Source organism: Myodes glareolus, chromosome 21 (assembly GCF_982192425.1).
Source record: "Myodes glareolus chromosome 21, mMyoGla1.1, whole genome shotgun sequence".
Lineage (NCBI taxonomy): Eukaryota > Metazoa > Chordata > Mammalia > Rodentia > Cricetidae > Myodes > Myodes glareolus.
The window spans coordinates 35,931,767-35,948,372 of NC_142046.1; the positions used below are offsets into that span (position 1 = coordinate 35,931,767).

Sequence of the window (16,606 nt, forward strand, 5' to 3'; positions counted from 1 at the left end):
AAGAACACTGCAGGTTCCATTCCCAGCACCCACATGGAGACTCACAGACTCACAAACAACTGTAGCTCCAGTCCCAAGGGGATCTGATGCCCTCTTCTGACCTCCACAGGAGCTGCTGTAGGCTTCATATCGCACTTTGCATAGAAGCACAGTGCTTTGAGTGGCATTTCCGAGAATGGTGTGGCTTTGACTCCCCATCTTTCCTTTCTCCCTTCCCTCTTAGGCTCTCTCTCGCCACGCTGAGCTCTTTGACTGTGCCCCACATCCTGTCTCACAGCCTTCTCTCTGTGTGCTTTGCTCCACAGGATTCTGCCCACTCTTCTCTGACCGCTACTCATGTTTAAACTTCCATAATGTCCCCCTTTCCCCCAGAGCTGCTTCCCCACTCTTAATCCCAGCCGCCCTCTGATAACCTTTCTTTGCGGATTGGGAGAAGCTTTTGTCTTCCCAGCATAACACAAGACTCTCTAGCCTCCCTGTGTATTTGTTTTCCCAGTGCCACCCATAGTGTTGCATTGAACTTGTACAGGGAGCGCACTCCATAAACATTCGTCAAACCGAAGACTGTTGAATTAAAATAAAAGTTAGCTCAGAGGCAGTGCCTTACCTGTCGTTTGGTACCAGCGAGGCCTTCCAGTTCTGATCGCTGACCGCTTGCACCAGGGCTGAGCAGAGAGAGCGCCGGCACAATGTTTTAAGTAACTTGACGTTTTATTTTTCTGCAAAATGAACTTGGTGAGAACTGGTAGAACATATCCTGGAAACTTCACAGGGTTTGTTCCTATCAATCTGTGCAGCCTTAAGCAAGTTAGCCAAGTTTGCCCAGGTTTGTTTTCCCATGTAACTGGCGGAAATCGTATCAAGCTCACATGCTTATGCCTAGAAGATTGAGATTAGACATGCATCATGCCTAATCCGCTGCTTTGGACACTGTGGTTCAGGCATTTAAAGAATTCTTTCATCTGGAGATTAATGAAGGCCTGAGGGGAAAACTCATTTCACTTATCCTGCGATCTTGTGCTACATATAATCATACCCAGGGGTACCAATCTGAGGGTCAGGAACTGGCTTCAGAGGGAAGTATTTATCTCTAGGGTACAAATAAGCAATGAACGGCTGTTTATTTAACAGTAAATAATCTTACTCCCCTTCCCCCAAAGAAAGATTTGCTTGGAATTCCTTGCTGTGTCCCAGGGTTGGTTGTTTAACTTTGTTTATCTGTTTGTGTTTATCAGAGTCATAAGTGCAATTAAATACTTTTTCATTCTATTCTAAGTAGCTTATCCAAGGAGCTGGGTCACATGAAGCTATCACCCCTTCCCCTATTTTAGGCATTTCAATATTTAAGAAGCTTTAGTGGTAGCTCCCAAAACTTGGAAATCCTCTATTCTTCTGAATACATTGTCAGGATAAAAGTAGTGAAAGCATTAAAAGAGATGATTTTAAAAAATTCTAAAGGCAGGTAACTAGATTTCAAATCTGATGGCTTAGGTCCAAATAGGTAGATGGTAGATATCGATTTAAGAAATATTCTCATGAATGTCAGGTTGAGTTTAAAGGGTTAGATCTATCAAGTCATCACAGGTGATTCCCTGCCATGAAGTCAGTATAGTTTGCCCTCTTTCTAAATTCTGTTTACCCTGCAGCATGAAATGCCAGTCAGGAGGAGCCGTCTAGCTATAAACTGAGTCCTGCAGAGAGTTGAGGGTCCGCACATTGACAGGTCAAGCCTTTTGTATCTGTCTTCCTAAGTGTTGGCCTAGACAAGGAGCTGCATGGTTTGAACAAGATGCCTCTAATGTGTCAACCTTGAGACCGGACAGTCAATAGACATAATACCTTATCGGGTACTTAGCCCAATTGTCTAGAATATGGGGACTTTAGGGAGGACACAAACTGATCTGGATTTCTTCTGGGCTTAGACTTTGCCTCCATGTCCTGTTGCTAAGGATCTTTATCATATGTATGATTGGTTATGTGAGACATCAGGGTCATAGCACATGCCTGTGTCCAGGCAAGTTCATGTTCCGCTCTGCAGCATGTGTGTTGTGGTAGCTGTAGGGACTTGTGTGATGCTGATGTCTGAATATCTTGTTGGCCTTAGTGCTGATTACTCACTGCAAGCTCAACTTTGTTTGCAAGCGCAGTTAAAGGTTGAATTAATTGGCTGGTATTAGCAAGTCCAGAAGGAATGGCATCTTTTCACAGAAAGCATAGAGGACAATTATTGTTATTTATTTATCTGCCTTTTATTTTGTTCTCACCTCACTTTTGTGTGGGCTCTGGGACGGGGGGTGAGCTCAGGTTGCCAGGCTTATGTAAAAAGCATCTCTACTGTCACCTGGTACAAACAACATTTTCTTTCAGTGATTCTGGTCATCAAGTTTTCTGTTGGTGTCTTTGTGTCTGAACTGGAGCCGTACTTTCTGAAAAGGCAGTTCTGACCTTTTAGTTGATTATAACGAGAGGCCGCTGTGAAATGAATGGACAGAGTCACTTTTGCTGAAATGCGTGTCTGGTTGTTTAAAAGCAGGCCACCCCTTTCACCAATCGGATATGAAAATATAAATATGTACAAATATGTATTATATATTATATATGTGACATTTTATATTTACATATATAAATGAAATGCAGAGCGGTGTGGGAATATCTTCTGCAGCTGTCCTGGTTGAATCGTATGCTGGGTACTGCAGTGATGTCGTGGAAGGGCCGAAATGATTCTTTTCTGCCTAGGAGTTACTGTGGTTTGTAACAAGACTTTTTACTTTGTATTTTTGCAGAATGCTATGAACCTACCTCCCGACAAAGCCAGATTGTTGCGGCAGTATGACAATGAGAAAAAGTGGGAGCTGATCTGCGATCAGGTAAGAAGCAGCCGTATTCTATGGAGAAAGCAGGTTGCCTCCTGTGTGTGTTGAGCTTGTCTCGGGTGTTCCTCTGCTCTGACTCTTTGACCTCTGACTTTCTTATCTGCAAAGGAAAAGGTACAAAATTCCTACTTTTGTATTTTCATTCCTTGAAACATTTCACAATTTGGTCTTCTGGGAAAGCTGGTTGAAGGGATAACCCAGAATGAGGCATCTCTTCTGTTTGCCTTCTGTAGCAGCTCCTGCTGTGTGCTCACTTAAGTGGCACAGGTCCCATGCTTTAATAGGACTGTAAACTGGGGTATGTTCGTGTGAGGAGGTAAATTGTTTGTAAGGAAATGGGGGGTAGCCCGGAACAGTGCTTCTTCCTTTAACTAGTTCCCGGTTGTTACTATTTTGTGTTTAACTCATTATAATAAACTCATATCCTTCTGAGGGGTATGAAATTAAATGTAAGAGCCTTTGTTGTATTTCATTTAATCTTCAAATTTTACTCTGTGTCTAAAGTATCCATCTGGGCCCTCTCCTTAATAAAGCCAGCTTGTGAGCTTTGCACTTCAAAGGAAAAAGGGTTTTTTTTTCTCTATTTTGTATAAAACCTAGAAATATCTAGCTATTTTCCCTGTTCTGCTTTTAATAATTAAAGTATATTTGTGTGCTCTCCTCCTCTCTACCCTCCCCTGTGTCCCATCTCTCTCTCTCTCTCTCTCTCTCTCTCTCTCTCTCTCTCTCTCTCACACACACACACACACACACACACACACACACACACACACACACACTCCATTTCTGTGTGTTGATACATTTGCCAGTGACCGTTGCTGTACTTATTCTTTGTTTAGGGTGGCGGTTTTTAATCAAGGGGGAATGTTACCTTATAAATAGGGAATAGGTCTTTTCCTGTGAGGATAAAATGTATCAGTAACCTGAATTAGTTTTCTGTTCAACATGGGTAAAAGTTTCTGTTTCCCTAAGATGTTTGTTGGAAGCATTTTAAACACCTGATGGAGGCTGTTTTACTCAAGTTCCTAGGAACAAATAAAGTAGACTAGGGAGCAGATAGTAAAATCACCTGCTTTTGCCGTATTATGTATGAGCACGGAGAATAGACAGAACCTGAAGAAGAAAAGTTTTTTTTTAATCAAGAGTTGTGTGTGAATGTGTGTTTGTGTGTATGTCTGTGTGTCGGTCTCTCTCTCTCTCTCTCTCTCTTTCTCTCTCTGTTTGTGTGTCTGTATATATGTGTGTGTGTGTGTGTGTGTGTGTGTGTGTGTGTGTGTGTGTGCGCATGTCTGGTCCCTGCGGAGGTCAGAATAAAATTATTTGATCCTTTGACTTGAAGTCACTCTGGGGTGACAGAACTTACAGAATCAATCTCTTCCTATATATATTTATTAGAATGACTCCCAGGCTTTAGTCCAGCTATTCCAACAATGGCTACCTATGAATGGAAGGTCCAAGAATCCGGCTGTTGTTCAGTTCACGAGGCTGGATGTCTCAGCTGGTCTTCAGTATGTGCTGGAATCCTGAAGGAGCAGTCTCTAAGACCAGCGTAGGAATGGATGTGACTTGCTAGGGGGACGTGAGACAAGCAGGCAAAGAATAAAATGTTCCTTCTCCCATGTAGGCTTCCAGCAGAAGATGTGGTCCAGAGTAGGGCTGGGTCCCCACCCCCCCGCCCACCTCAAAAGATCTGGATTGAAGGTGTGTCTTCCTACCTTCAAGTTTCAGATTCAAAGCGGATAAGCAAGCATCCCACACAAGAGTGCCCCAGTTTTGGGTTTTAGTTAATTTTCAGTTGTAGCCAAGTTAACAACCAAGAATAGCGATATAAGATAGGAAAATGGGGAAGATCTGGGAGGAGTTGAGAGGGAGAAGAATATGACCAAAATAGATATATAAAGGCACATACCTTTAACCCCAGCACGTGGGAGGCAGAAGCAGGCAGGCCTCTGTGAGTTCAAAGTCAGCCTGGCCAACAAAGTAAATTCCAGGACAGCCGGAGCTGTTCCACAGAGAAACTGTGTCTTGAAAAACCAACAATAATAAATAAATAGATAGATAGATAGGTAGATAGATAGATAATTGAGATAATTAGCATAATTGAATTAAGGGCCCAGAGCGGCAGCTCAGTGGTTACGAGCATAAAGAGCATATGCTGGTTTTCTAGAAGCCGCGGGTTCCCGTTCCAGCACCAACATGGTGTTTTCACAACTGTCGGTACTGACCAGTACTGGGGGATCGTCACCCTCTTCTGGCTTCTGCTGGCACTGCCTGCACATGGGATATCGGCATACATTCAGGCAGGACACTCACATACATAAAAATAAATAAATCTCTAAATTGATTAAAGGGAGGCAGAGAGAGTGAAATGTTCTCCAGTGTGCTGCATTACGAGATAAGACATTGGTGAAGAGTGTGGTTTACACCTGTACTCCAGAGGATAAAATAGGAGGATCTCAAGTTCCTGCTATGTCTGGGTACCCTTGTACAAAATTGGCCTAATAAAATGGGCTGGGAATATAATTTGGTGGCAGAGTGTTTGCCTAGCCTAGGGTTTAATTACAGTGACCCAAGGTGGGGAAGACATAGAGAACAGAGAAGCAAAGGTACCTGAATTACTAACCTTACAGGGAGCTAGGCCTTTCTTCCTTTGTAAAAGATAGTTTCTTTTCTTTTCCTTCCTTCCTTCCTTCCTTCCTTCCTTCCTTCCTTCCTTCCTTCCTTCCTTCCTTCCTTTCTTTCTTTCTCAAAAATAGGTTCTCTAATTTTTTGAAGCTATAATATAATTTCATTATTTCCCTCTTCCCTTCCCTCACTCCAGCTCTCTCCAGCCTGTCCCCTTGTCTTTCTCTTCAAACCTGTGACCTCTTTTCTCACTAATTGTTGTTGCACATCTATATGTCGTTGTTCTAGTCGCTGTTTGTTGCTGTGCAGAGACACCATGACCGAGGCAGCTCTTCTAAAGGAAAGCATTTAACTGGGGGCTCGCTTAAGGTTTCAGAGGTTTAGTCCATTATCTGCATGGTGGCATGCTGGCAGGGTGCCCGTGAAATAGCCGAGAGCTACATCCTGATCTTCAGGTGGAAAAACATTCCATGGACTTTTTAAAGCTCGAAGTCCATCCCCAGTGACTCACTTCCCCCAACAAGTCCTCACCTCCTAATCCTGCTAGTCCTATAAGAGTCCTCCTTCAAATCTATGATCTTATGGGGGCCATTATTACTCAACCACCACATTCCACTCCCTGGCTCCCTTAGGGTTGTAGAATGCTGACTGTGTTTAGTCCATCTTCGGAAGCCTCCATCGTCTTTAGTTTCAACACTATTTAGAAGTTTGGGTTCAGAGTCTCTTCTGAGACTCATTACAATCTCTTAACTGTAAGTCCTTGTAAAAATCAAAAAGCATATCACATCCTTTCAACATGCTTTGGCACAGAACATACATTACCACTTCAAAAGGGAGGGAAGGGAGCATAGTGAGGAAATAGTGGACCAAAGTGAGACTGAAAACCAGCCGAGCATACCCTAAACTCTTCCTCTCCCTGTCTGAGGTCAAGGCACCTTTTGGGTTTCCAACTCCTTTTGGCTGCGTTGACTACGGCACACTTTTTCTCTTGTTCTGTTTCCAACCTGGTCTACACTTCCTTGCTGATGTCCCATGTCTCTGGCATCTCCAACTTTTTGGGGTCTCCAGTACGATCCACACCACTGTGATTCAACCACCAGAGTAATACACACACACACACACACACACACACACACACTCCTACATACATCCTGCTCAGTCTGCATTATGTTTTCAAGGCTTACCATTTGGTATTGGACAGCTAGCTGCCATCCTCTTCCCTGGGAAGACTGTTTCTCTCTTCACTGTGTTCCTTAGTTGCCTGTTCACGGATGCCTTTCTGTTTAAATGCCTTTCCAGACTCTTTTATAGCCTTATTTCATGATTGCTTTTAATGCCTCAGATATGTTAGAAAGGGCATGATCGAAATTTGTGACAGCCATGGTTTTCTCTCAGACTAAAAGCATCTTCACAGGGCTGATGTTGGGGAGGTGGGGATCTTGAGACAAGGAGGAGCACATCAGGCATTAGGTCGCCATTCTTGTTTTCCTGTCCTCACAGTAAGGTGGCTGCTATCCACTGTGGCGTGCCGGAATGCTGAATGCTTAGCACTTGCCCCAGTCACTTCTGCACATGTCCCGTTGCTACAGCAGCTTCATGGGCGCTGAAGTTCCATGGCTGTCTTGCTGATGCCAGGTTAAGAGTAATGGTTACTCTTGCCCAAAGCCAGCAGAAGCAGTTGCTCTTAACAGTGCCTCTCTGTAATGTAAGGGGAAAGCCCTGTCCCAGAGATAAAGGCCCTGCCACAGGTCCCATGAGTAGTGGTGAAAAGGCTGGTGTAGGCATGTTGGCTTTGGGGAAGGTGCAGACTGTCGTTTGTGTCTTAACCAGTGTTCTCTGCTGCTCTCCCCAGAGAGTCTATGTATGAGTGATAAACTAAAAAAAGGAACATTAAAGGTGTCCCCGTTTTCCTGTTCATGTTATGTTGTACTTCACTCAAGGGGAAGAAGAAAACAGGGACTTGTAGCTTGACATGGAGCTGTGTCATGCTGTGGCCACTATGGTGAATAGCCAGCATTAGTTAATAATTTTTCATTGTGAAAACTGTGACCAACAGAAATATCTTCTTGTACATATGTGTAATCCACGTGCTCGTCTCCCATGTGACTGTCCCTTGTCCTTTGTATGTGTATGAGGGACAAGAGGGACAAGAGCTGAAAGCTTCTGCCATGTACCATTCTATATGGATGCTGTCTTGATGTGTCCTATGCATGAATCATGTCACGTGATATGGGTTGATCTGGGGTGTCTATCTGATGAGCAGTCAGGTTTTGTGATTGTGACCGAGAGGAGTCTATGCAGCTGTTGTTTGATTTTGTTGGGTTTGATTATTAGCTTTGTTGCTCTATGTGTTTATTTTTAGAGACATGGATACTGATGTAGGGGCAAAAGAATCCTAACTGGGATTTCCTTTATAATATTTTATAAAAGTAGGAAATAAAGGGACTGGTAAAGAAGATCTGTGAAACATCCCAGTAATTGTTAAAACTTGGCTTTGAGAGATGTAAGGGTACATTGTAACATACGCTTAACTTTGTGTATGTTTGACCATTTGTTACACTGTATAGCATTTAGGAAAGATATTTACTATATCATATAAGCAGAGGCTGTTCATTCCTTCCCGAATGAACACCTGGTTCTTTACTCTTTCATCTTCCTCTATTACCATTGACTTGGCATAGGTAAGATTAAACTTTATTGCTCAGCTCTAGAGCTCCTCTGGTGTGGGGAAGGGTGCCTGATGTAGACCAGAAGAAGTCCATTTGCTTTGTGTTTCCACAAAGGCCCTGTCTCCTCTGTTCTTTCTTCCTGTGCCTGCCTGAAAAGCCTGGCTTCTGTGTGCGTGCAAAGGTGGTGATACCAATCTTTTTGGTCAATTGTAAGAACAAGATGAAAGTTTCTTTTTTCCGAAAATTGTTGCTAAACATACATAAACATTTTAAAGCATACAGTTTAATAGTATTAAATAAATTCACAATTTTATTAATTTAATTTTTTGAGAATTTCCTTAGAGTACTTTAATTACATCATTTTCACTCCCCCCGCCCCACAACTCCTCCCAACTCTACTCAAATTCATGAATTTTTCTTCTTTAATTATTCTCGCTTAATGTGTTGGTTTGAGAATAACCTCTCTAAACCCATGTTTGCATACGTGATCCCCAGTTAGTGGAACTGTTTGGGGAGGATTGGGGAGTGTGGTCACTGGAGAAGGCGTCACAGGCTTGGGTTCTGAGACACCAGAAGCCTCCAGTCACCCCCAGTGCCCTCTGTGATTCCCACTTGTGGGTTGAGATGCAAGCTCTCAGTTTCTGCTCTGGCTGCCTCTCCCCTGCTCCCACTACACCACCATGGCCTCTAACTCTAAAAATGTAAGCCCCAAATAAACCCTTCTATAGATTGCCTTAACCATCGTATCTTATCTCAGCAATATACACATGCACACACGCATACACACAGATACACATACACACTCTCACACCTATGTACCGTCTAGCTGTGTTTCTCTCCGAGTTCACTTCCTGTTGGTATTTTTTTTTAATTACGTATTTATTTTAGGTGCATTTGTATTTTGCCCACATGTATGTAGGTGTGAGTATCGGATCCATTGGAGGTGGAGTTACAGGCAATTGTAAGCTACCTTGTGGGTGCTGGGAATTGAACCCAGGTCTCCTGAAAGAACAGCCAATGCTCTTAACCACTGAGCCATTTCTCTAGCCCCTGTTGCTAATGTTTGGGATTAGGTAACCCATCAGGGTGCTCACCCCCAGAAAGGACCAATTCTTGATCACTCAGTCGTCCTTAATTGCCTGTGCATCTCTTCTTCTAGCGGTAGGGTCCTGTGAGGTTTATCCCATCCATTTGGCATGTCAGCTGGCGGTGGTGTCATGCAGGTCTTGCTTGGGCAACCATATTGTTAAGATCCTTTGTGTAGTGCTTCCCTGTCATATACAGACGTTATTATCTCTAACCCTGCAAGTCACGGTTTTGTTCTGTGATTTCTCAGGTGATAGGGAGGAACTTGGTTCATACCTGTTCCTCTGCAGATGATGAAATGGCAGTCATTAGAAAATTCAGGCCATTTGAGAAGACTCATGCTGATGGTGACAAGTCCATACATGTCTGTGTGGTCCAGAGGGGCCTAAGCTGAGCTAGAACGCTTTGCTCTTGTTTTCTGGGCTATTTGTAGTATGGTTGGTTATTTTCTGTGATTTTTTTTTTCTGGCTCGGACTCAATTTTGCCTTTTCAAAGCTGGGTATTGCTTTGCATTGTACCTGGAGGAAGGAGCGCCGAGGGGGGCGGTGGTCGGCGGAGATGGGAGTACCTCTTCCTTGGTACAGAACTGTATGGGAGAAGATTAACAAGAAAGATGAATGGAAAGGTCACAGGAAATCATACCTACTTAAACTCAGCTTCCTGTGTTAAGCACTTCAGGGAGATCAGATAACAATCCTCAAGGCTTGGCATGAATCCCAACCCAGGGAAGGGGAAGGCTCTGCTGCCACTAAGTGAAAGATGAGCCAGGCCTGTGCCACCAGATAGGGCTGTTTAGCATACTCTATTACAGTTAATCTGGGGGAGCTGAGAGTCTAGTTCATTAGTCACATGTAAATAGTCCTGGGGCTGATTCTTAATACTACCAAAACAGAAACAAACAAACAAACAAACCCCACAATTATTATAAGCAAACAAGCTTATAGTACTTCTTAAAAATAAAAGCAAGGCGCTCTTGAAAAGCAAGTTAACCAACTTGGGCTGCAGAGGTGGCTTAGTCAGTTAAGCACAGCATGAGGACCTGAGTCTAGAACCTGGGGGAGAGGAGAGTCCCAGCGGTGGATGCTCGGAATATCAGTATCAGTGCTGGGAAAGGGGAGACAGATGGCCAGCCAGTTTCACTGACGTTTTCACCCCCAGGCCAGTGAGAGAGACTAGCTCAGTAAACACTGTGGATCGCTCCTGAAAAATGACACTCAAGATGGTCCCCAGGCCTCCGTGTGCACACATACGGATGTGCAGCCCCCACCCCCAGCTTCTCATACCAGTCACGCTCATTTGTCTCTGGAATACAATCTGAAGAATTTACATGTCTAACTTAAAATCTATTTTGTTTTGAACCTTTTATGACTGTCCATCTCTTATTCCCTTCATCTCCCATCCCCTGACTTTCGTTTTCCCCTTCCTTTCCTTCTTTTTTTTTTTTTTTTTTACTCTGCAAGATCTTCCATGGCACCCAGGCTGACCGAGAATGCACACTGTAGAGCGCAGTCTATCTGTTGCTTGTGGCAATCTTCTGCTTTAGCCCCCCCCAGAAGACCTGAGATTACAGGCACGAACCACCCCCTGGCTCATTTTACTTTCTCTCTTTTTTTAAAAAAGAAGTTCATTATTATTGTGAATGTACGTGACAGCTTGCATGCTACGACACATGGGGAGGTCCGAGGACACTTTTGTGGAATTGCATGGGCTCTGGGGCTTGAACTCGTGTCTTCACACTTTCTTTTCTCTTTGGACAATTATTTGATTAAATACCCCAGGATCATCATCCACTACAATTTACCAATATAATTTTCAGGTATCATTTGATGGCTAATTTTACATGTCAATGTGGCTGGCCCATAGTGCTTAAAAGTTTTTGTGAGCATGTTTTCGGATTAGATTGAAATGGGTGGATTTTAGGTGGAGAAGACCAAGTCCACCATACAGGTGGTCTTTATCCAATCAGCTTAAGGCTTGAGTAGAACAAAGGACTAGCCACCCTAGAAAAAAGATGGTGCCTGGACCTAGTGAGCCACTCCCTGAGCCCTGGTGTTAGTGTTCCAGTGTTCATGTTTATTGGACCACTTGGAACTCTTTGGCAAGTAAACAAATGCTGGGTGTTGAGCCTTTTTTTCCTCTCCTGTGGAGTGTCAGATTCTAGGTACCGGGGACTCCCAGAACACTGGTGGTGATAAGTGAGCGGTGAGTCGGGGCAGGGATAGTGCTTTATAACCTGCCTCATGGTCAGGGTCTGTTCTGGAAGTGCAGTGGAGACCGAGGGGAGGAGGCTGAGACCACAGACAAGAGTGGGTCCACCTCCAGCTGCTCCCAGACATCAGCCTTAAGCAGTATTTACACAATCCCTGAGTAACAGGCTTTGATTCTACATTTAGCCCCACTTCCCCAGATGCTGGGAGAGCAACAACTGTCTAGCTTCGGCCTTCTGTACTTTGCTTACTCCCCCGCCCCGTGACATCTTTACCATGATATTGTTTGTTGCTAAATTTTACTATATTTTTTGTAATATTGTAGTGTGTTGAAATGCTATTTATTTTTCCCTCATTGTTTCTTGGGGATTTGTTTCTTTTCAATTTTGTCTTTTATTTTGGTCTTCCCCCTATTTAATTAGTCCTCTTTTACCTGCTGAATTAGTCAGCGTTATTTTCCTTTGATATTTTGTTTTCTAGTTTATTTTTGAAAGGTAATATGTGCGTTAAGAATAAGAGTTTTCTCTCATGTTCAAATAAAACCATCATGATTTAAAGAAATAACCCCTGAATACTTCCTATCCCTCCCATTTTCCGGTGACAGTGCTGGGCAGGCCCTTTCACTGGGCGTTCTTATCTTTTACTTTTGCCTGGTTGCTTCCTCACCTTGCAGTGGCTTAGGTCCTGCGGTTGCTATTGACTACAGTAAGCTGTAGTGATAGTTTATTTATGTTTTAATAAATAAAGCTTGCCCAAAGTTCAGAAGGTAAAATGAAGCCACTAGAGGCTGGGCATGATGCCCACGATCTGGGAGACAGAGGCAGGTGGAATTCAAGGCCACCCCTGGCTAAACAAGATCAGTGCAGAGACGGACAAAGGTGGTGGTGGCTCACACTTTTAATCCCGGTACTGGGGAGTCACGTGCCTTTAATACCAGCACTAGAGGGGAATATAAAATGGGAGGAGACAGAGGCTCAGGGTTCAGTCTGTAGTCACCCATCCTTGGTAGAGGTGAGACTTTCTCGTGGCTGGGCTGTTTTGCTTTTCTGATCTTCAGCTTGAACCTCAATATCTGTCTCTGGGTTTTTACTATTTGTGCTACAGTTAGGTTTAATGAACGATGGATGATGGAACGTTTTGTTGAGAATGTCACAGGAGGTGATAGTCTATTTGTCCTGGCTGTCATCAATGTTATCCTGTCTATCAGGTGGTGATATGGTTACTTCATTGTCTTAGTGTGTTTTCCCTTTTGTTGACAGGGTGTTTTATCTGTGACTTTGTCTGACTCTTGGATATAACCAGTTACATACCAGTTTTATACCCAGTGAGTTTAAAATCAACTGATAATCTTTGATTTAATCAGTTTCATTGAGTGTTACAAATTGATGGTTGCCCAGTTTCCTTCTACATTAAACTGGTGTCTTTGCTTGCTTTCTTTTGCTGTAATAAACATTCTAACTGAAATCACCGTGACCTAGACCAGCGGGCTGCTTTTTAGGACAGGGTCCTAAAAGGGGAGGTAGCCATGAGATGAGAAGAAAAAGACAGAAAGCCTGTGTTGAGAGGTCTTGCAGAAGCTGTATCTTATGCCTAACAAGCTTACTAAGAAGTGTAGCGTCTTATACTCTATTTCCAGGAAAGAAATGGGACAGAGTCGGCAGAAATTATTATACAGTGATACAAAGTCAGCAGGAGGCTAATAAAGCAATGTTGTTCAAAGGGAGCACAGGGAATCTTAAAGCAGATGGAACATCCAGTGGCTTTGGGACTGATGGCTCCAGTCTCTTCAGGAAGAAAAGCCAAGTACCCAGCAACCAAAACCGTAGCTTCTTCAAAGGCTTGAGGTCCAACACTAGACTGGGCCAGGCCAAGTCTGCTCCTGAGCAAGGAAGGACACAGAGCTAGGTTCCTTTTGCCTCATCATCAGGGCATCTCAGAAAGCCGTGGGTCAGTCTGGTTCCCAACGGTTAGGGAAAGGTTCATTTGACTCACCTAAATGTCCCACTCACAGTCCATCATGAAGGGAAGCCAGGGCAAGAGCTCAGGTTAGGAAATGAATAGAGACCATGGAGGAATGCTTGCTCTGCTTGATTTGATTTGCTCAGCCTGCTTTCTTATACAATCTAGCATCTCCTGTCACCTGAAGGTTGACCCTTCACGTAAGTAAGCCTAGCCATCCCTTGTTAATCATCAGCCACGGAAATACTCCCATAGACTTGCCTGTTGGCAGTCTGGTGGAGGCAGTTCCGCTCTGGAGATTCCTATTTCCCAGATGAACCTATTTTGTGTCAAAAGCCAACCATCATGGTTAGCAACTAGCCCTTGCAGCTGGGTCTTCATTCTCCTTGGCATATTTTCTGACCTTTTCGTTTCTGATGCCATTTTTCAAAATAAGGATTTGGCTCAATGTATAACTCAAAAAAGTAACCGATGAGGTTTCTTTGACTTCTTCTGTGGAATATCACTCAGAATTCTTGGATTCTCATCATTTTGTGTTAATCTAGATATTATTTTTCAGACTTTTTTTTAGTGCTTCTTTGACTGATGGAAAAATCATGCAGATGTTTTTGACACAACTATACATCATTTTATGCTATGAAAATAATGTTGGGTTTAAATTGTAAGTTCTTTGCCTTTTAAACCACAAGCATTTCTCTAAAGATCCCTCTTTTTCCCTCCTCCTGGGGTATGATATAGATGAAAATGTGACATTGGTAAGAACTGGGGCAAATTTTCTTCCCAGCTTGCGTTTGTACTTTGAAATAATTCTAAAAATTATGAATTCATTCTGATATTTCCAAATAAATTTTTATTATCAATCTAATCTCTTTGTTTTGATATTTATCAACTTTATATTGAAATATATAATTCCTAACCTTAGTGCAATTATCTGTTATTTTCTTATAATATGAAAAGGTTTTGTGGGTGAGGGCATATATCATTCAGTGGTATAGTGCTTGTCTAGCTGCAGGGGGCCTTGAGTTCTGTCCCCCAACACTGCAACAAGTAAAATATAAAATGTTTAAACAAAAATTCATAATCATAGCATTAATATCTTTGCCATCCGAACCACTGCTAATAAAATTAACAAAGTATACATGTTCTTGATCATTTTGTGTGTTACAAAAGTATCTGCTTTGATGGCTAAAAACAAAAAAAATTTTTTTCACAGTTTTGGAAACTAGAAATCTGAAATGAGGTGCTGATTGGGCCCTGCTCCTCCCAAAGTTCCCAGAAGTTGCTCGTTCCGGCTTCTGGTGGCCTTGGGTATCCCATGCCTCTTGGCTGTGTGCAACATCTGCTTCCATTTTGATGGGCCCTTTTTTCTTATTTTTCTTAGTTTGTCTTATATGAGGGCGTTTGCCTACTAGAATAGTCCAATGCTGGGATCCTTAATTTCATTACCTCTGCCAGAACTTCTTTTTCCAATTATGATCATATTCACCAGTGTGGGGCTCAGAGCATGGGCACAGACTTTAGGGGGGACACTGTTTAACCTACCTCAGATGCCAAGATAAGTAATAATTTCTCTAATAAGCTTTTCATTTACAAGACCCAAAGTTAGATATTATGTAAATGAAAGTTTCTGTCCTGCCTGGTCCCACAGCCATTCAGTCCCAAAGAAACACACAGAGGTTTATATTAATTGCACATGGTTTTCCCTGTTAGCTCAGGCTTATTATTAACTAGCTCTTACCACTTAAATTAGCCCATAATTCTTGTCTATGTTTAGCAATGCGGCTTGGTACCTTTTCTCAGTAAAGCATTCTCATCCTGCTTCCTGTGTCTGGCTGGCGATCAAGGCAGTTATCAAGGGTAAAATTTTGTCACTATTTTCCCACATGAAGCTAATTTGGACATATAGCTTTATCTTCACCTGGGGGGTTATCATCTCCTAATCTGTGACACAGTGGACAGATGGATGTATTTATGGGATGACATTTGGGGAAGGCTGGAGAGAGAAAAACACACTTGCTATGCCCTCTTATTCTATTGAGTAGGCCACGGAGAACGAGAGTGGAAGGTCCAGGAAAGAGAAGAAAATGTTTAGGAAACGGTAACTACTGCATCTGCTCTGATGGCCAGATTTGGTTGGCCCATTTATTTTAGACTTAATTCATATCAAAATTCATTTTTTTCACACATAGAAGCACTGAATTCCATAGAATTCTGTGGTTATTCATAAGTGATTTCCTGAGAAGTTAATATAAAGCTGGTGGTTGGGTAAGTAAATAAATGTTTAAAAGTTGAGAAAACAAAATGACCTTTGGCATCTGTTTTTTGACCAAGATGCTAAAAATACACACTGGAGAGAAAACAACATCTTCAACAAATGATGCTTGGAAAACTGGATATTGACACGTAGAAGCATGAAGTTAGATCCGTATCTCTCACCTGCACAAAAATCAGTTTCAGATGGTTCAAGGACATTGATGTGAAGCCCGAAACACTGGAACTGCTGGGAAACATAGGTAGTATGTTGTAAGATATAGGTGTAAAAGAGGACTTTCTGAATTGGACCCCATTTACTCAGGAACTAAGCCCAATGTTGGCAAATAGAGATGAAAACCTTCTGTACAACCAAGGAAGCAATCAAGTGGAGAGGAAGCCCATAGGATGGAGGAGAACCTTTGCCAACTACACATCCGACAGAGGATTAATTTCCAGGATATATGAACAAGTAAAATAAATAAATAAATAAATAAACAAACAAATAAATAAGCAAACGAACAAACAAGAGTCAAGTAAACAAATGATGAAATTTGAAAATTAGACTACAGACCTGAGCAAGAATTTTCAGAAGAGAGACTAAAAATAGCTCGGACAAATCTTAAAACGTGTTGAGCATCTTTAGCAATTAGGGAAATGCCAATTAAAACTACTCTGAGATTTTATCTTGCCCTAGTCAGAATAGCCAAGACCAAGAAAAGAGCTGGCACTAATTGCTAGTGAGGCTGTGTGGAAAAGGAAGCACCCATTCACTCAGGGATGGCAACCGCTGTGGAGAATTCTCAAAGAAACCGAAAGTAGGTCCATGCTATGACTCACCTCTGCCACTCCTTGGCAGATGCCCAGTATGGCGTATGCCTTGACATTCTACTCCACAGATGCCCACTCATCCGTGTTGACTGATGCTCTACTCAC

At 42.6% G+C, this 16,606-nt stretch overlaps 1 protein-coding gene across 5 annotated transcripts in view; it reads left to right on the forward strand.

Moving 5' to 3' along the window:
* Positions 1–16,606, forward strand: part of Fmnl2 (formin like 2) — a 266,650-nt gene that overhangs the window by 150,682 nt on the left and 99,362 nt on the right. For all 5 annotated transcript variants that reach the window (XM_087899963.1, XM_087899964.1, XM_087899962.1 and 2 more), the window contains exon 2: positions 2,784–2,867. In XM_087899963.1, the coding sequence (XP_087756089.1) occupies positions 2,784–2,867 (84 nt within the window). The remainder of the gene's footprint in view (positions 1–2,783; positions 2,868–16,606) is intronic.